Source organism: Raphanus sativus, chromosome 5, assembly GCF_000801105.2.
Source record: "Raphanus sativus cultivar WK10039 chromosome 5, ASM80110v3, whole genome shotgun sequence".
NCBI classification, from domain to species: Eukaryota; Viridiplantae; Streptophyta; class Magnoliopsida; order Brassicales; family Brassicaceae; genus Raphanus; species Raphanus sativus.
Genome location: NC_079515.1, coordinates 8,831,856 through 8,853,011, shown reverse-complemented (window position 1 = coordinate 8,853,011; position 21,156 = coordinate 8,831,856). Strand labels below are relative to the sequence as shown.

The window sequence follows — 21,156 nt, the reverse complement described above, 5'->3', positions numbered from 1 at the left end:
ATTAAGAAGCGAGAGACTGAGTTTCGTTTGGGCTAGTTCAATTTAATGTGTAATAAAATATGTAAACAGCAAGGTATGACGTGCAACTCTTAACAAAAAAAATTTATATAAAAAAAAATGTTCTCATTGAATCATTCCTATATGTTATCGAAGAATCTAAAATGTGTTTGTGTCACAGACCCGTCCACCACCACTTGACCACAAGGCACATTTTCGATTTGAGAGTTTAAGATTAAAGTAAACAAAGAAATTATAGATCAACCTTGGGGATGTCTTCTAAAAGGTGTGAAAGTTTCCCACAAAATTGACCCCTTTTATTGAAATTGAGCTTTCTAGCTAAATTGAATAATGTTTGATGTAAAAAAAAATTGAATAATGTTTACAAATTGTATATACGTGTACGAGTGTTAGAAACTTGTGGAAGTCCGTAAGTTATTAACATTTTCAATTATATATTTGTAAAAAAACTTACACATTGATCTCTAGTAAGAAAATTTACAAATTGTACAGCAGTTCAGAGAAACTGCCATTCGTGAATAGCGGAGTGATATATTCATTCAAAAATTAAAGAATAGTGATATTAAATTCACTAAAAGGCGTTTCTGTAAAATAAAGGTGTTAGAAATAACAAAATAAAGGAATATTAATGGATCAAATTGGGTTAACCACAAATTAACCTTACTTTTATCGACCGCTTCTAATCGCTGAGTCAAACTTTGATCTTCCTTAAACTATTTCTTCAAATAAATTTCTATTTATATTCAATCTTCCTCCGCTTCTTACATAATCAAAGGTATAAAATTCTTCGCCAAAAAAAAAAAATCTTCGCCAAGATATTTTATAGAAATATGGTAACGTAAACGTATATAAAAATGGAACCAGGCGACTTTACTCTAGTGGTTATTTATTGTTGGAGTATTGACCAATGATGTAACTAAACGCAGTTTCATTTTTTGGCAATAGCAAATTCCTATAGCAGTTTTTTGAAGACTGTAATTAAACTTTATCCTGGAAACTACTGGGGAAAAATAATAATAAAAAGTTAACACACATGAATAGTGTGATTTCCAATTCATGGTCTACAACTAAATGATTATGAGTATGATATGAAATGGTAGTTGGTTGTTGGTTCATTCATTAGGAGTAACTACTAATTGACTTGGTTAGCGTTTGGACTCAACCAATATCGCGTTAAAATTAATGGAAGAGCTATACATTTATTCATGCTTTTGTTATTTACGACTAAAATTGGGAGACACGACTAAAATGGACCAAAGTTCATTCATTTGGAAACCGTGGAAGACATGGAGTCCATACAGGCACTACGTTTCCATATAATTATAAATGGAATCTATTGTTTTGTTTGATGCTAGCTTTGCAAAATAACATCAGAAAATGAGCTATTTTATATAAGTTGCTAGTGAGAATATGTAATATATAACAAGTTTTATTTCATAATATATTTCATCCAACAAAGTTCCAGAGATCATAATTTTATTTGGATTCCACCCAGTATTATTTTTATAAAATCGTCATATTTCTGTTTGTTTAGACATTATACTTATTTCCCTAGGCAAAAACAAAGTCATATCACAATTCGCAATTTTTTCATTTTTTCATTTGTATATGACAACATGATTTGTAAACAAAATGTTCCTCCACATATACCATAGTAGTTCATGAAGAACATAAATATGACCAGATCAAAACTATTGACAGATAAAATGTCACTGTAGCAACAAAAAAAGGCAGATAAAACGTCAATATCAGGGGATCTTTACACAAAACTGTTTGAATGTTCAGATATAATTTTAACTAGATCTTAACCCGCCCAACTGGGCGGGTCTTTTTGTTTATGTTATATATAAATTTTAACCAAAAAATATTCATGGATAGAACCTTTAAAACTCATATATTACTGTGGTAAATAATATTACCTGGCCTAATTAGAAATGTACTAATCCAAATGGACGATAATAAAAAAAAAGTGGCCCAACAACGGGTTAACTATTTTTTCCGGGGAAAAAAACTGTTTGGTGAAACCTAACCGATTAACGTGCTGCTCTCTCTCTCTCTCACTCGTTGTTTGATATTGGCATGATGCTTGCGAGAGAGAAAATATAGTTATAGAGAAAGTTTACGTTGAACACTTTTGATGTGATTCCTTTTGCATGTAGCATGAATCTTTGAACCCTGCAAAATAAGTACAACAAAATGCAATTTAGCTATAGACAGAAACATACGAGAAATGATGATGTAGGCGACTCAAAATTTACATGTTCATTGGTTAGGACCATCTGGAGAGTCTCTCCAGCGAATGAAGTGTTTTATTGCCAGGAATGTAGCAATTTAACCTGAATTCGCCATTTTGTCTTGTATGGCTTCAAGTCTTTGACAGGGTTGAGAATCACACTGGTCATCATTTTTTTTTCTTTGGTTTTGATTGCAATGTGAATGTTAATGTATTTAATGTATTCAATATTTTTTAATCACACTGGTCATCATATATAGATATTTTTGATAAGTAAATCTTAATTAGTAAATAGAAAACTTGGTTAGCAAGTTGTGTGTAGATAAGGAATATACTTAATGTATTCAATATTTTTTTTAAAAAAGTGTGTTTAATTTTATGATTATGTAGGTAAGTTAGATATTTACATCGTAAAATATTTGTAATTCTCAATTAGCAAGTATTTAGGTAAAATATGATTTGCAAGTTTCGAATTGCAGAATATTACGACTTTGTTAGTTAATGACTTTCCTTTTGCGAAGGAATAATTGAATATATTAGGAAAAATGAATTAATTGTATTTCTTGTTATGATTTATTATTTGATTGATGCGAGAAAGTAGAATACGTTTTGGGAATATGAATTTATTAAGATTAATGAATCAATTATATTACTTGATTGATATGGTATTTTTTTAAATTCTTGCGGGGAAGTAGGAAACGTTTTTTTTTCAAGGCTATAAATCAGTGATTAGCAAGTATCTTATGATCTAAATGTGATACTTTTATTGTAAATGATAATTATAATATTTAATGTTAAGATATTTGTAGATAAAACCTTGAGGAGATCAAAATGGTAAAAAATTTCAAATCAGAAGATCTACACCAAACATTTGAAAATATTTGATAAATAATTATGATGTGAACTATATACATCTATATTTATGTAATTATTTCAGAAAGAATTATGATGATAATTTTATGGCAATTAAGTAGCTACTATGTTTGATAATAAAATCTAATGTGAATTATATACATAAATATGATATAATTATTTTAGAAATAATTTAGATGATAATTGTATGGCAATTAAGTAGTTATCATAAATAATTATAACTTACTTATCATAAATAGTTATCATAAATAAATATTTCAGAAATAGTTTAGATGATTATTGTATGGCAATTATGTTTGATAATAAAATCTAATTATACATGTGATAATAATAAATAATTAGTTATATTATACATGTTACAATAATAAATATTTATTTTGATGATTAATTTATATATAAACCCAATCGTTTTTTTTTAACTTAATGCCGAGCCCATTCGTTTAAGCAGAAGGCCCATCCGTAAATCTGTTGTAATATGCTATCATTGTTTCCAAACATAAAATTATTTCTAATAGATATCCCTGTCACCAAACAAATCCTTAATAGATTAGCCAAAGACCCATCCGAAAATCTGGTTTAATATATTATCCATGTTTCCAAACATAGAATTTTTTTAATAGATATCCTTGTCACCAAACAAATCATTTAGGTACTTCTACTTTAATAAGATAGATATATGGCTTGTGTAATATCATTGGCATTTATAGAACTGTATCAATAAATCTTTGATCAAGTCACCTCCGACATGATCGCTGAATTAACGGCTGCTATTTTGAAAATCCACAAGATTTAGAAATCCTTAAGATTCATTGTTTTTTAGAATTAGACATGTGGTTAACAACTATTTAATTTGTAACCCATTCAAAATAACAAAGTTAATTCCTATATAGATTTGAGCTGTTGTATTTTATTTGGAAATATTTCGTTCTAATGTGCAATTAAATCTTGGTTAAGACCACTAGTAAATCAAAGATTATACATGTCAATTGTAGAAATCATGTTTTACATAGTAGAGGTGCTTGGATTATTAAAGACTATACTGGATCGTTGTTATTTCATGTTAGAGAAGCCTTCACATGCTCCCCGAACAGAATTGTTACAGAACTTCAATGAGCGTTATTTGGGTGATGAAAAATTTATGAGGTTTTGCATCTGTCGCATCTGATGATTGATTACCACCAGCTATGGTTGAAGCGATTTGTAAAACTTAACAATGGCCGATATACCCATGTTCTGCTTGAGCATATAAGTCGTCTCCACAATGGCTTTATGGACTGTGCCTTTTGAAGTAGAAGCCATTAAGTCATACGTGCTTGAGACATCACCAAAATTAAATATTATACGGGTGGAGGTCATGCGTAACATTCAAAGTTTGATCTTAGGGGAACATAAACATTTTTAGGTTAGTTTTAATTTTAAAAATCAGGATCGAGAGAATAGAAGTTGCTTCCAAGTGCATTGTGTACATACAATAGTTCCCAATAATTAGAATTTTGATTTCTGTTTTCTCACATTTTATAGGTGGTGCTGTTTGAATTCTCTGTTTCTTCTCGACTTTTTGTTTAAGAGAGTCTCTTCTACATTTTCCACTATCCTTACCTGTATAGTTGATAGTCCAACCGTTGTCTTCGTTTTATATTTAAAATAATGAAAAATAAAGTTGTAGTCCAAACTATCCAAATTCCAAAGAAGAAGTGTTTCTGTTCTTAGTTAATATTATGAAGCATTGATCAAGATAATGGCAAGAACCATTGACATTTTACAACTTATCGGGTGATATCAGCTTGAATTTCTTCGAGGGAACGACCTCGAGTCTCTGGTACCATTTTCATCACAAATACGATGCCCATACCCGATATCATTGAATATATGAAAAACACACCTGTGATTTTACAAATATCAACAAATATTAAATTGGTCAATAATTAAATAACTGGATTTACTTAATTTTTTGTAAAAAAATGAAGTGAATTACCAGAAGAGCTCCACTGGAAGAGGAAGTTGAATGTGTACGAAACGAACCAATTAGTGGACCAGCTAGTTATATTGCATAGCGTCCCTGATGAACCCTTTATATTCATCGGTGTCATCTAATTATCCCACAATGAAAATTGAAATATAGAAATTAATATTTGGTAAGTGTATATCAGCCATCAGTTATGTTTTCTAAAATTAATTCAACGGTATACATATATTATTGTTGTGCGTATTAAAACCTAACTATTTTGTTTAACTATTTAATTATGTAGTTACATCATATTGAAACCACGATTACCTCGGAGACAATGACCCAAGGAATACCACCTATTCCAATTGTGCCCGAAGTTAGAAACACCTGCACTAATTTTCCGTAATTGTTTATCGAATAGTCTGTATCTAATCTATTAAAACTGAAGTACAAATAGTACTTAGCCATAAGTTTTGCACAATAATTACAAGTTAATGCCATTGAGTTAATAATAACCATCCATTTTAAACGATCACTTATTATTATCATAGTAAATATCGGATTATCCAGTAAGGGAAGTAATTAAATGTATGTGTACTCTTCTCCAAGACGTACACGTTTCATTCTTTCACAAATACTACTGTTTATAAACCAATAACTGTCTGATACATTTAACCGGGTTAAACATTTATTCTATCATTTAAAAATAACTTTAGAAAATACGTAATAAACCTATTATCTTAAAATCAACACTATGAAAGTCATTTGTGTAAACTGCATGTAGTGAATAATTTAAGATTGTACATCAGGAGCTTAGTACCCAGTCTTGTGTTAAAAATTTAGATCATTTACATTGATATACATGTTATATAATAATATAATAAACATGTTAAAATGTGTTAATAATACTATTCACTCATGTTTGGTAGACCATCGATTCTGTGTAAGATATAATTAAAAAACTAAGTTATTAACAGAATTGACCCGAGTATCTTTATTTTATCTATATTATTAAAGTTAAAGTACACAATTGGATTGTTTAGAAACAAGGATTATAGAATAAACGAGATATGTTTGGAAACATGGATAATAGAGATGTGTACTCTTTTTTATTTACACATTTAGCCATTTTATTTTCAATAAATTAATAACAAATGAGAATTGTTTAGAAACATGAATAACATATTTAATACTTCTTTTTATTTAAAAATTTAGCCATTGTTTTTACAATAAATTAAACAACATTCTTTCTATATTTCTTTTTATTTACAATTCTGTCACTATATTTATAATTCTTTTTATTTACATTTTTGATGGTGAAAATAAAAACACAAACTGAAATATATAGTATATTATATAAAACAATTTTTAAAAACAGTATTATTACCTTATTTAGTTTAGTAAAATATAAAAATTTCAAGAGTTCAATTTTCAAAAAGAAAATCATAAAATTAATAATAATTCATAGAAAACTAATGCAAAAAATTAAAATTTTGAAACATTGATAAAAATATGTCAAGAAGATAATATATATGATTATTCATAAGATGGTACATATAAAAATATTATTAATTATATGATTATTTATATGATGGACCAATACGATTAATTATATGATGACATATATATGATACATATATTTGACTAGGACTGCGCGTTCAGGTATCCATTCTGGTTCGTTTTGGATCTGTTTGGATTTTTAGTTTCCGGGGTCAAAGATTTCAGCCTCATTCATATATTTTAAATTTCAATTCGAATTATAACTAGAGCTGGCGTTCAGTATCCATTCGGGTTCATTTCGGATCTGTTTGGGTTTTACGTTTCCGAGGTCAAAGATTTTAGCCCCATTCAGATATTTCTAAATTTCAGTTCGAATTATATTCGGATCTTTGCGGGTTCAGTTCGGGTCTGGATAACCCATTTAAATTATTTTTTAAAATTCATTATATATTTTAAATTTTTTAAAATCTATAAATAAAATAATATATTGTATATAAATCTGAATAACATATGTCAGAATACTTAAACTTAACATATAAATTAGTTTGGTTTAAATTTTGGATCAAAAATCAATAATTATTTTAAATATTGGTGTTTTGAGTATACTTCCACTTTGTTACATATTTATATTTGACTATTTTTATATATTTTCAAGTATTTAAACCAACCTAAAAGTATCATATATATATATTCTGGATGTTTTTATATACATTAAAACCAAAAATAATTAATATATATAAGTATATAATTTTTTTTGGATACATTTTTATATTCAAAATATTTTGGTTCGAATTGGTTATGGTTTCAGTTGTTTAAATATCAAAATTTTAAATAATTTGGATATTTAATCAATTTTGGTTCGGGTTTGGTATTACTATTCTTCGGATTTGATTTTTTTTTTGCAGCTTTGATATTGATATGAAAAATAAATAGCAATATATTTTTGAAATATATACCCGCACGGGCGTGCGGGTCAAAATCTAGTTGTATCTTAAGAAAACAAACTAAAGTTTACTCATAAATACATAATTTGTGATTAAATATTTTTAACAAATTGAAAATAATAGTAACTTAATAAATTTACGGCAAGTCTCTTAAATAGATATTTTTCAAGTTTTGTCATAGAAATTACTCTTAAGAATAAAAATGACTAAAATGTTTCATTTAATAGTTAAAAAACTTTATACCCTAAATATATAAATACAAATAAAAAATAATTATTTTATAGCTTTGAATTATATGTTTTCAAATTCGAAACTTTTCATAATATTTTTTTTTATTTTTTTTATTTTTCAATTTTTTTTTGAAATTCAAAATATTTTTTAAAACTATTTTAAAAAGATATTTTTAATTTTAATATTTTTTTCTATTTTATAAAGTTTTAAACTCCAATCCAAAAACCTTATCCTTTAACTGTAAACTAAAATCTAAATTAGTTAACCGTAGGAGTATATATATATATTTACTTATTTAATAAAATATTTTTGTAATTTTTATCTGTAAAAACTATATTTATGACAAAAACTTTATCAGAGTTATACTAGGGTATATGTCTCATAAATTTATGTTTTAAATTTATAATGCATTATTAGTAGTTAATTTATATTGAAAACCTTTGTATTTTTAAACCACTCGTTCTTAAAAATAGATAGTAGCATTAGTTTTTTCTGGTGCTAATGTTAAAATTTACACTAAAATATTTTCGTTTACAAGAGTTGTGGCAGGCCACTTATTACCAAGATAGTTACCTTAGTTAACATTAAAATTATCAAAGCAAGACTATTTAATCTCTTCGAACGGAAGAAACTGATTACGTACCAGCACTCCGATCAGTGTTGAAATCGAGGTGTAATTTTCGAGCAAAGCATAACTCTGCAAATTAGTTTGATTGTTTCAGTTATATATTGGAAAAAATATAAGCTGAATTTATATCAGCCATTTTTTATGTATTTGAAAAAAAAATATAAGCTGAATTTATATTGTTAACTAATATACTAATTCTTTCAGGTGAACAAAAATACCTGAAACAAAAACGACAGCCCTGTGATGAGTGACCCCAAACACATCATGCCCGTCGCAACCTATAAGTATTTCACATAAACAAAACGACGCTAATATCTTATTTCTCGACTGTATTTAATATCGTTTCTAACATTAAACATATTTTATATAGTTTCGTTTAACAATAGGACCATTTAACAACAGGGATTTAAGTTCAAAAAAAAAAAGAACAGGGATTTAAAATAAGCCAACCATTAAAAGAGGTCGTCTCCCAAATTTATCCACGATTGCTAATCCGAAAACGCTCATCGTGGCTTGCACCACGGTAATTACCGTCACTCCTACGTTGTTAGGAAACCCTGTGGAATAATTAAATTGCAGATTATTTTCTTCTACAAAAATCAATTTTTAATTAATCATTGTCCTTTCTTTTCTGACAAAAAGGTTTAATCCTTGTCCAGTAAGGGACTTGAATTTTACTGTGTACCCGCTTTGTTAAAAATCGAGCTCATGTAAAATGTATAGCCACTGAGACCTCCGAGTTGTTGCAGTGCTAGCAATCCAATCCCCACCTAAAGATAACCGAGTCATTCAGTAACACGTTTTTGTTAAAAGAAACTACAATTTTCATTAAACACTTACAACAACCGCACGAGAATATCGCGGTTTGAAGAGTTCAAGAAAACTATCTTCTTTGGATTCTTGAAGATTTTCCATATATTTCTGAAAAAGAAGAAGATTATTAAAAAATATCTAAATGATGCCAAATTCTTGAACATCTTTTTTACTTTGATTTCTGTAGCCTCTTTGGTGATATCAGTGCTGTTTCCTCGTAGACGTTGGAGTGCAACTTCCGATTCTTTAACCCGCCCATTTCTAGACTATAAATTACAAAACCATCAACCCTACTACTTACTCGCAAGTATGCACGTCGGAGCTACATGACCATGAAAAAACTACAAGAGTAATTAATTACCAGCCACCTAGGAGACTCCGGTATAAAGAACAAACCGGCGAATTCTAAAATACAAGGAACCGTATCTGCACAACTCGTATCAACTTGATTTAGAGTAAATTTAAAATCATAAGAACATGGTGCTAAATTTAATTAAGTCGCTTTTATCATTTTTTGGTAGAAAAAGTAAAAACAAATTACTGATGAGAGCTAATTTCTGCCATGAAATTACTGATCCAACAAGGAAACTGAAGGACATGCTAGCACACATCACAAGCTGTAAGAAAAAAACATATTAGAAACTTTTTATATATTGTTAGTAACGATATCATATTTAGCGGTATTACCATGCTAACCGCAGAGAATGCGCCTCTGATTCTTTTGGGTGCAATTTCTACAATGTAGACGGGTACCTATAGATCGCGATTACATATATATATTTGGAGTTAATAATTAACTCAAACGTTCCTTATAGCCTTATAGGTTACTAAACCCTAGTTATCAGTTTATTCCATTTGTTTCAAAAAAATACATATTTTATAAAAAATAGGTCAATTCTCCAAAATTGACAATTTTCAAGTTTTTATATCTTCAAGAAGAAAATAACCAAAATATTTTATTTAATAGGAAAATACGACCATTTCCAATGGTAAATCTCTTATTTTGGAGTTTTCGCATAAATCTTATGTATATTTTAATGTTACTTAATTATTGTATTTATGTTTTAATGATTTTGGGGAATGTAGCCATCTAAAAGCAAACATGTGGTATGTGGGTTTTGTATAAGAGCATGATTATCGGTAAAAACATTTTTGGAGTTCTTAAATTTTCTTTTTCTTTTTTTTTCTGATTAAAAAAAACGAACCAATCGTAGGTTACCTCGTATAAGTGGAGTCCGCAAACAGTACAAAAAACCCTGTGAAAAGTTTTTTATTTAGCAACATTTTGACACGGTTTTTGCAAAAAGATGGTGGGGCGCACCCGTAAAAACCTTCCCCACACCATCGATAATCATGCTCTAAGGATCTAAAAGTACCATAATTAAAAAAAAAATATTGTATCTCTTCCTTATTTTTTTAGTTTATATTTTCTTTTAATGCTTAAACACTCCATGAGTATCTCCCATTGGAGATGTTTTTATACCTAGATATATAAATACCAATAAATAAATAAAATATATTAAAATTATAATAATATTTTTTTATAATTTCAGATTATATGTTTAAAAATTCTAACTTTTCATAATTTTTTCTTTCTTTTTTAATTTCTTTTCGAATTTGTTTTTTCAAACCCTTTTTGAAATTTGAAAATACTTTTTGAAAATATTTTAAAAAATTTAGTATTTATTTTTATAGTATAAAATTTTAAACCTCAATCATAAATCCACACTCCTTAACTCTAAATTCTAGAGGTCTAGATTAGTTAATCTAAGAGGTATAAGTGTATATTTATATCTTTAGTGAAATATTTTGGTCATTTTAATTTTTAGAGTCTATATTTTTGAAAACAAAATTTGTAGTGCTATCCTAAAATATTTCTCAAAAAATATTTTAAAAATATTTTTAAATTTTCAATACATGTTTTACCAATTAATAATGATTAATTGTAAAGTTCAAAAAACTTAATTGTAATTAATAAAATATTATTAGTTAGAATTACAAAAAAATAGTAAATAAAGTTATCCATTTATTTAATATTTTATTAATATGTGTAAAAAATATAAAATTGTATTATATTGAAACCAAAAGATCATTAAATTAGAGAACGTACCACATAAGAAGTTACGCCAGATGCGACCCCGAGAAGAAATCTTCCAATATCAACTGACAAAGTCCCCTAATATATTATTATTATATAAACCATTTATTAGTAGAGTAATTGCGTCGGATATACAAGAACCAAAGATTATTTAGTAATCCGGTAAAATGCTTTTCGTAAACAGTGTTTGGGCAGATGATTTTACAGAAGTACCCTATAGGTTGTATCTCCCTAAATTATATCAAAATAATTGTTACTGTAGGTGTACTATTTGAACCAATAATACACGCAATATGTGACACGCAATAATACACGCTTTCGTTGCCTCGAGCTCGGATCCGGCTCCGGGTTTCCGTCGGGTTAACTCAGCAATCCGGTTTATGTGTTTCGACCCCGAGAGTAACCGATTCAGTGCGTTTCCGCCGCCGGGAAACTCGATATCATCCCCGAGAGTAACCAAGAGCTTTCTCCGGCGATATCTCACCCTCTGATTTTCGATCCAATCTCTTCTACATGGACCTCCGGGCCACCAATTGGATCGCCGAGACGTTGGTGCGCAACCGGAGCTTGCGGGGGAGTTATCTACATCGCTAGTGGTATGAGTTCGCAGTTCTCGCTAACCGTCGCGAAATCGATCGAGAAACTCGATCTCACGGATCATAATGACAGTAAGTGGGAGAAACTGAGAAAGATGAGAGACTTACGGTTTAGCCGTGAAGCCATTGAGGGAGTTGGATGGAGAAGGAAGCTTTTAATGGTGAATGTAAAAGGCGACGCAGTTAAAGAAGGAGCCGTATACGACGTCGTTAATGACGATTGGGAAGCCATGCCGGAGGAAATGGTGGCGGGATAGCGAGGTCCGGTGGCGGCGATGAAGGAGGAGACACTTTATTCAGTTGACGAGAAGAAAGGAACATTGAGAATATACGATGAGGAGAAGAGAGAGTGGAGAGAAGTGACGGTGGTGGAAGGTGGTGAAGAGTTGCTTAAAGGAGCTCAGCAAGTTATGGCGGTGGCAGGGAAGCTTTGTGTTGTTACCGCCGACGGAAGAATTGTGATGGCGGATGTTATGGTGGAACCGGCGAAGATTTGGACCGTGGAGAAACCTCAAGGACTTGAACCGGTTTTGGTTCACGTTTTACCAAAATGAGCCGACCAGATTTTGGAATATACCATAGTTTTATATTTTTCTTCTTCTTCTGGTATCTTTTGAAAGACAAAACCTCTTTGTCTTCTGACAGCTCATACAAATTGTTATACAAATGATATATTGCGTACGGGCCACATTTGTAAATTCCCACGTCCGGGTTTCGCAAGATACCTAATTAAAAAATTTCCTGTTTCCACACCTAATTAACTTTCGTTTTATGTATATTGAGCTAAATAGCTCTTATTAGTATATACATAAATATTGATAAACTAGTTGATAGTCTACATCTTGTGTAGACTAATATATATACGTAATAAATTTTAATGTTTATTTTTATAAAAAAATAAATTATTAAGTAAGATACAAATTATAGTTTAATATTATAACTAATAAACCTTCAATATTCATATTGGTAATCAATGTATTAAAATGTGTATTTTGTTTCATAGTTTTATTTGTAGGATGTAGATTTTGGATCAAAAACTCTTTTTTCTAATAATTAAATTAGGAAATTTAGATTTAAATACTTTTTTGTATTTGTAACCCGAAAAGAATTCTAATATATTAAAATATTCATTTTTTCTCCAAAATGTTGACGGGAATTTAATATATTAAAATATTCATCTTTTTCTTTGCAATTTTTTGTATACTTTTCATATGATATGTAACCGAGTACTTCTTTATTTTTTTGCTAAAATTTGGTGCAACCGAGTACTTCTTTGGTATCGATATAACATAAATCTTTTTTAGTAGCATATATTAGCAAAATTAGAATCGTTAGGAAACGTAATTCTCTTTGACTAAACACTAATAATTAACTGCGTTTTGTATGGCCAAGTTTCATATGATGTACTTTTCATATTGATAATAAAACCACGACAAAAAACTAGTCCTGACTCCTGACTTTGATTCAAGATATATTTTGTTTTATCTACATTAATGTCAGGCGTGAAACTCCGAACCGGAGTTAATTATTTCGAACATTATATGGGTTGAGGTAGTAACACCAATATGCGACAAATTAAATTAGATATAAAAAGAAAATTTTGACTGATTCTTAGAAACCTGAGAGAAGGCTATCATAAGCCAGCCGGCCATTGAAAATGAGTTTGACACCCACAAAGCCTGCGCATAGAATCAGTCATCAAAACCTAGCTTTTGATAAATAAAAATGTAAAACATGGGATTGTAAATTAGTTTCATCAGGAAAATGAGAAAATGGGCTTACGCCTCTCCGACCAAAAAGATCGGCGAATCTTCCCGACAACGCGGCTCCCACGAGTCCACCAATTGTTAATACAGATCCAAAGAATGAAAACTGCATCCGTATAAAGAACAATAATTTTGAATAACAAATTAAAAAAAAAGTAATCAAAATTATTGTTTTTTTATTCAACGTAAAAATATCTTCTCTTTTTTTTTGTAATAATATATTTTTAAAATTACTGAATATCAGCAACCCGGCAAATAAAATCAACAATTCAACACTGACCTCAGCCAACGAGAGATTTAGTCCTTCCATCATCCCAGTTTGAGCTGGTGACGTAAAGCCAGCCTGCCAAAAGAAAAAAAAAACTAAAAGCTAAAATTATACTAAAAAAGTCAGCTATCGTTGGACGGCGAAAATCTACATCAATTGATAAACAATTTTCTTGAAATTGGACCCTCCAAGAGAAGTAGAAACAGAAGAAAACATGTAAGTCAGCAATCTTCCAACATAAATGATTTGCCATTGGATATCTAACCTACTTAGTACTACTATACATGACATAACCAAATAAACAAACTAAGTTATTAGTTATAACATATAATTATGTAAAGTTCCAAAAAAACATATAATTATGTATGAAACATACGTCAATAGTTTTTGTTTTTTTATCTATTCTATTAGAATATCTCCGAAAAAAAATCTATACCTTCAAATATAAAATTTTTTGCTTTCCAATTTTTTTTTTCAAAACTTCAAATTTAGAATTTTTAGGAGTGAAACTTCATATTTGAAATTTCACTACTCAAAACTTCAAATTTTAAGTTTCATTTTTTTTATTTTCATTTTAGTCATTACAATTAATTATACATCACATTTATGATTTTTAAATATTTTTTTTGTTTATCGTTTTAATCTTTACTTTTTTATATCTCATAATAATTTCAGATTTATTTTTAAAACTCAAGTTTTAGACATAACATAACATTAAATTAAAAATATTGTATTTTAAAACTAGAATCAGACAACAAGAATTTTACAAAATAAATTTAATTATTCTTTTTAAAGGTAAATGAAGACAAAAATTATTATGCACAATTAAATATTTCAACAACAGTAACGGTTTGGTAATTTAGCTCATAAACCTCTAAAATCTATAAAATACTATCCAAACAATTTTTTTTGTAACCAAATATGGAGCATTGCAAAAATAATTTTACAGAATAATATGGTATTTTTCTTGTATTTTAATATTTAGTTATTTATTTCTATTATAATTTTATATTGTTGTAATAGGTTTTATATAGTATGTTCTAGTTATTTATAAAAAATTATAAATCTAAATTAATTATGACAAATATAAGGATCATACAATAAATTACAAATAATTTTAAAGTTAAATTTGAAGTTTTACTTTTGGAGAAAAACACTTTAAAACACCTAATATAGAAACTCTAAAATAGAAAGTCTTTAGAGATGCTCTTAGGCCCTCGGTTTATGATCCTAGCAAGCACAAGAGAGAAAGCATGAAAAGTGAAGATGTGGGAACTTACGGCAGTCCCATAGGAGAAAGTGCCCCAGAGAGCAGTTAAGGTTGTGAGGAGTAAAATAAACGTGATGGGGCCGTCATCCTCTCCGCCATTCACATGAGTCTTCTTATCTGACTCGAGGTCTTCCTGAATCCTCACTTTCTGAAGTAGTGGTTCTTTATCCATGGCTGTGATCACCAGTGTGAGAGACAAAGAGAGAAGTGAGAGGCAATGAGAGAAGCGAGAGCGAGAGTTTTTTCTTCCAAGAAAAGATAACTTAAGGAGAGATAGTTATTGGGCTAATTCCATTTAATGTGTATGATAAATGACAGATAACGAGGATATTTGGAAGTATAAACAAACTTAAACACAGAACCATTCAAACGACCCAAGTTGTGGAAAACTAGAGACAAATAACACGTGTTTTTATCATTTATGGGTCTACATGACTGAATCAAATGGTAATTGAATACTATTTCGTATATTAGTAATTAACTGACTTGGTATGAATTTGGATTTAGAACAATTAAATGCGTAGGATTAGTGGCTAATTAGTTACGTTTATGCATACTTTTCAGATTTTTTTTGTTATAGTTGTTAAACAAAAGAGAGACAATTAGGGAGACCCAGTTTTTTTGTTATTTAGCATACGACTAACGATGGCAGAGTTAGTTTCATTTGGAAATCATGCTATAGATATGGAGTCCACATAGTAGACAGACACCGTACGTTCCATTATTGCGCTGTTTAAAAACGTTTGTTTCTAACATAAATGGAATCTCAATAATATTAAGAAACCATTTTACTTTTTCAAAATAGTACATTTATGACTTTGTCTGTTGAATGTTTAAACAAAGAGAGTTATTTAAAAAACTAGGGCGGAGCTCCGCGGAAGCGCAGGGTCGTTGAAAATGATTCATGTGATTCTCTAACCATTGGTGATAGAATCTGAGATCTTTAGAAATAAACAGTTCCTTAGATGTCAAAGTTAAAAGGCTTGCATGAAATGCTGACTTTTGAAACAATTACGCCGTGTGTATATGTTGCTGCGATGGATCCCTTAATGGGAAGATAAGTTAGGTTGTTTTAGTTTTTTGTACATGGTGTATGAATTATTGGTCTTTCTTATAATTGATTAGATGATGAGGTAAGACTTTTTTTTTTTGTAATTTATAGTTTAATTGTAAGGTCGTTTATGTTCCAACTTTATGTGTTTTTTATTTAGTACTTTCCTGATTTTCAATTTGGCAGACTAATTGAAAGTGTATAATCACTTTGTTTACATATGATTTTGAATTCAAATAAAATGGTCAGGTGAAGGTGAAGGTATATAATATCTAAATTTTCGTAAATGCATGTAAGAGGTCGAACGTCTAGGCGACGTACATCCCAATTTTGGATTGTAGTTGGGTTATGGTTCACTGTGTTGCGGGGTCGAGGACGTAGGTGTTGCTTTATATAACTTTGTCCTGGTCTTTGATTTGCTGAGATTAGTATTTTAATAGGGTTGAGGTAGAGTGATCAATTGTGGTTATTGAATGTGTTTCAATTCAAGTATGTATGTTTTTGTTGTTGTAGCAGCGTACTATGGTTAGTGCCTTAATGGGGTATATTTGATGTTGAATTTTCAAATAGTGATCAATATCCCAAACTTGGTTGTTATTTGTTTTTTTTATTGTGGTAACTTTTATTATTCCGTAACTTGTTTCTGATAACAAACATTTTGGAAAAAGTTTTTAAGAAGTGGAATACAAATCTCGTACAGAGTTGTAGTGATTTTCAGGTCTTAATAGGTTTAAAATGTACTAAAATATTTTCCCACGAAATACTAATTTTTTGGGTTGTAAAGATTTTGGGCTTTTAAGCTCAATTCATAAGAATCTGTATATATTTTGTGTGTGTTTGATTGGCCTTCGTACCACTTACCAAAGTTTTGATTTGAATATAATACTAAGTACTCTTTACGGTTTCGCAAATGCTTCCTGCCTCGCAACTGACCCCATATTATTTGTTCCCAAAAACGTCTGTGTTTGATTGGCCTTTGTTGGCCACTGTGAGTGATAGTTTATACCATTTGGGAATTGTAAAGATGTTATCTCTTGAAGTCTGTTATTCACCAACTTAAGCTCAAATCAGCAGAGTAACAAAAGCCATAGTATATTAAAGACCATATCAATTACATGGATGACAATGTCAAGATATAGAAAAACATGAAACTGATTTAGATTAAACATATGGTTAAAACTAATATCTTATTCTTAACCCTCAACCAAAAGAACGACTAAACACAAATAACATGGGGTTTGGAAATACGAAATGGACGACGTAGTTATCGACTCAAATTTTAAACGTTAAAAATGCTGGTGGGTCTTCATAATGTGTAGCAGACCCATCATCTCCAAAATAATTGACTCATCACTCCTTGCGCGCCTTCTTTGCATTGCTCCTCGGTTCAAGTACAATCCTCCACAGAGCTTACGTCTGCCACACTTGGACCTTCTAGCGGTGGTGCAGTCACTCGGACACATTGTTTTTGGTCAAATCACATCTGATGTTATATTGGGTGATGGGATGATTTAATGTTCTTTTAATTCGAAATAAACATTTTACATTTTCCCTATATGGTAGACTGATCGCAAGATTGGATATTTTTGCCAAGTTAAAAGAATATTGATGTTTTTGTGGGTATGAATATTTAATATTTTCGTGTAATACAAGATAACTTTGCAAAACCAAAATCTAACGCTTCTTGAGAGCACATAAAGTATACAGTTTCATTCGATTCCAAAGGCTTAGTTCTACTCCTACATTATACATATCCATTGCATCAAGCAACTTTGATATTCTTTATACTCAACAACACGTTCTCTTTCAACACTGTTTATAACAAACTCAAGCAAATTTGTATCTGATCCATTCTAAACAACCTCTCCATGTCACTAAAAAGATGTTCATAGAGATGTTCCAGCTTCTATTCACGGTCGTATCAATCGAAGCCGTTCTAATATTAACACTTGGGTTTGGGACTCCGGTAAGAAGAGTGGTGGTGAAATTACTAGACTTGTTGAAGCGAGGCCGAGGACCACTGGTTACAAAAACGGTTGCAGTCACTATGCTTGTGCTGTTTGGCTCTGTTCTGTTCAGCACGATTCAGATCAACAGAAGGGTGTCCGAGTCTGGTGGTGTAGCCAACCCGACTGATCAAGTCATGTTTGCGAATCGCCTCCTAGAAGCCTTCCTCATGGGTAATATAAATAAAAAACACTATTTCATTTCATACATAATTTTTGCCTGGGTTTTTGATGTATTCTTGATTGCTTTCTTTTGAATCTTCTGTGTGAAAAAGGGACTGTGTTGTTCTTGGCAATGGTGATAGACAGAATGCATTACTACACAAGAGAGCTTCAAATTACAAGGAGAAACTTGGAGGTTGCAGTAAAGAAGACCAAAACAGCTGCTTAATGCCAAACAAATTGGCGTCAGGAATTCAACTATAAATCTGTAAATAATTTATCAAAATTGATTTGAACTTCAAAACTACACCTGAGCATTTGTACTGAATCAGACCAAAATATTCAAATATTTATTGCATCCTATCTGTATAAATATCTGAAGGATCATGCAGGACCGTATGAGTAACTGGTATCATCTTAATCCCTCTCCTTCCAAGGAGAGTATCCGAAAAAATATGAAAACCTAATTTTTTTGAAACACCTCGGCACCTCCCCCCCCCCCCCCCCCCAAAAAAAAAAACAACCCAGTTAACCATTTAAGACCTAAATAAGCAAATCTAAATACTCAATTTCACATTTATCTTTATTTAATTTACAAAAGTATCCAAATCTGAAACATCATGAATTTAACTTGAAATAAGTTCACATTTAAAATGAAGATTAGATAGAATTATAAAAATATATTTGAATTTGCAATATTATTATTAATCGAACTCAACTAAACATAGACTATAAAACTAGATCCGAACTCAAATGCCAAATATTCAATGTACAAAAATTTGGTTGAAAGTTGAAACCTTTTGGGGGCTTATTGAAGTGATGATTTGAGAGGGATTCATTATATACAAAATTCAAAGGAATTTCTAAAAACTCGGGATTTACATAAAACTTTAGAAGGTGATTAAAAAGGGTTTTAAGAGTTTTAGATATAAATAAACTTTTAAGTTTTTTAATGAATTGAACGGATAAAATTTTGAAACTAGAAACTTTTCTATCACGACTAGACAAAAGCTTTGTTAATCCTCCCTTTGACACGTGCACATCATTCAAGCTTCAAATGGAACTACATCAACGAAAAAACCTGTCTACATAAATAATTTCTTTTTAGCTTCTGATTTATCACAGTTGAATACTTGCCCGTTTGAATCATCATCAGATCAAGATCAAGTAAACAAAAATTTGTTAGATGAATAGAACAGAATCATGTATAGTGTATCTCTAGTGGTGGATCCAATAACCGACATAGAAAAAAGGGGAATTTTCAAAAATACCACTTTCAAGATACCATTATTCATTTTTACCACCACTAAAAACACATTTTCAAAAATACCTTATTTATTAAAATGGTAAAGACTCTTACATCTTTGTTTTTATATGATTTTCAAAATTCTAATCCAAAATTCTAAATCCTAAACTTCCAATTCTAAACCCTAAACCCAAAATCTTCAACTCTAAACCCTAAACCCTAAACTATATACCCTAAATTCAATATCCTAAACCCTAAACTCTAAAGTCTAAACTATAAACCCTAAATCCTCAACTCTAAACTTTAAATCCTCAACTCTAAACCCTAAACTATATACCTTAAACCCTAAAACATCAAATCTAAACCCTAAATCCTAAACATTCAAATCTAAACCCTTCATTAAAAGTAGTGGTAAAAGTGGTTAGTGTAAACATGAAAAGTGGTACTATGAAAATGGTATTTTTGGCAATTTCTCTAGAAAAAACATCTCCGACTAGTGAGAATGGAAGGTGGTCAGGGATGACGACAGCCGGTGCCGGTGGTGGTGGCAGCTTGATGAGATTACAGAGTTTGTATTTTTTAGCCGACGATAAAACGAAAAAGATGAAATCCTTTTTTATTTTTGTGAAAAACCATCTCACTAGATGTTTTGCCCGCACGTGCGGGCTTGACCATTTTACAAATATTTAATATTTTTATTTTATTAATTTAAAAAGTAATATGATAATTTATTATTTATATTTTCAAAAATTAAACATCAAATTATATATATATGGCAAAAACATTTCATTAAAAATATATATTTATAATTGTGTTAATATTGTAAAAGAAAACATTCACATATTAGAAATATTCTAGAAGATATATTTATACACAATGGTTTTAGTTGGTTAATATTTAATTATAAATCATTTATATATTATTTTTTATCTTTTATAATTGAAAAAATAAAATTTAAGATAACAACACAATATATAACTATTATCTTATTTAAAAAATTCTAATAATATTAATAAAATCGTTTTTAATTATATATTTAATTATATATAAAATTCATTAAAGGTAATATTGATTTTAACCACTTAATTATTATAGATTGTTTTATATCTTACTTTTAACTTCTTTTATAATTGAAAAATATTTTAAGATAACAACAGATTACATAAGAATTATCTTACTTTAAAAAAAAATTAATATTAATAATAAAATTTCGTTTTTGATTATGTAATTAATTATACATAAAATTCATTAAGGGTAATATCGATATTAACCACTCTAACTTTTAACGTGAGAGCTCGATTGCAAAAAATTACTTCGCAAATAATAGTATAGATTAGATGGTCTTTTTTCTAACTGAACTTTAACTACAAATCATTTTTTAGATAGTTTAGAATAATTCTTGATAAATATTATTGATGAAATACCGTAATCTATACTATTAAAGTAGAATCTCTAAGTTATTTACAAACTTTGCCATTACCTTTTTTAGTTTAAAATATATGGAA

The 21,156-nt window shown here is 29.6% G+C and overlaps 2 protein-coding genes and 1 pseudogene across 2 annotated transcripts; 2 read left to right on the top strand and 1 right to left on the bottom strand.

Moving 5' to 3' along the window:
- Positions 1–4,771: 4,771 nt before the first annotated feature.
- Positions 4,772–15,425, bottom strand: LOC108858130 (putative sugar transporter ERD6-like 13). Its single transcript, XM_057011128.1, has 17 exons — positions 15,197–15,425; positions 13,929–13,991; positions 13,665–13,754; positions 13,502–13,561; positions 11,299–11,364; positions 9,876–9,941; positions 9,730–9,805; positions 9,550–9,614; positions 9,362–9,454; positions 9,216–9,296; positions 9,061–9,145; positions 8,826–8,932; positions 8,594–8,653; positions 8,391–8,444; positions 5,400–5,459; positions 5,100–5,214; positions 4,772–5,006 (listed from the first exon to the last, which is right to left on the bottom strand). The coding sequence occupies exons 1-17, from the start codon at positions 15,356–15,358 to the stop codon at positions 4,891–4,893; spliced, it is 1,419 nt and encodes a 472-aa protein (XP_056867108.1). The 5' UTR covers positions 15,359–15,425; the 3' UTR covers positions 4,772–4,890.
- LOC108857855 (F-box/kelch-repeat protein SKIP25-like) lies at positions 11,598–12,660 on the top strand (annotated as a pseudogene).
- Positions 15,426–18,053: 2,628 nt separating the features above from the next.
- LOC108859949 (uncharacterized) lies at positions 18,054–18,763 on the top strand. Its single transcript, XM_018633849.2, has 2 exons — positions 18,054–18,417; positions 18,519–18,763. The coding sequence occupies exons 1-2, from the start codon at positions 18,120–18,122 to the stop codon at positions 18,632–18,634; spliced, it is 414 nt and encodes a 137-aa protein (XP_018489351.1). The 5' UTR covers positions 18,054–18,119; the 3' UTR covers positions 18,635–18,763.
- Positions 18,764–21,156: the final 2,393 nt, after the last annotated feature.

What these genes read in the sequence shown, in the direction of transcription:
- LOC108858130 (XM_057011128.1), bottom strand. Translation starts at nt 15,358, where the DNA reads ATGGATAAAGAACCACTACTTCAGAAAGTGAGGATTCAGGAAGACCTC. An exon ending in ATCTTTTTGGTCGGAGAGGC is followed by an intron (nt 13,562 to 13,664) that starts GTAAGCCCATTT and finishes TTCTATGCGCAG; the next exon opens with GCTTTGTGGGTGTCAAACTC. An exon ending in GGCTGTCGTTTTTGTTTCAG is followed by an intron (nt 8,445 to 8,593) that starts GTATTTTTGTTC and finishes ACTAATTTGCAG; the next exon opens with AGTTATGCTTTGCTCGAAAA.
- LOC108859949 (XM_018633849.2), top strand. Translation starts at nt 18,120, where the DNA reads ATGTTCATAGAGATGTTCCAGCTTCTATTCACGGTCGTATCAATCGAA. An exon ending in CCTAGAAGCCTTCCTCATGG is followed by an intron (nt 18,418 to 18,518) that starts GTAATATAAATA and finishes TGTGTGAAAAAG; the next exon opens with GGACTGTGTTGTTCTTGGCA.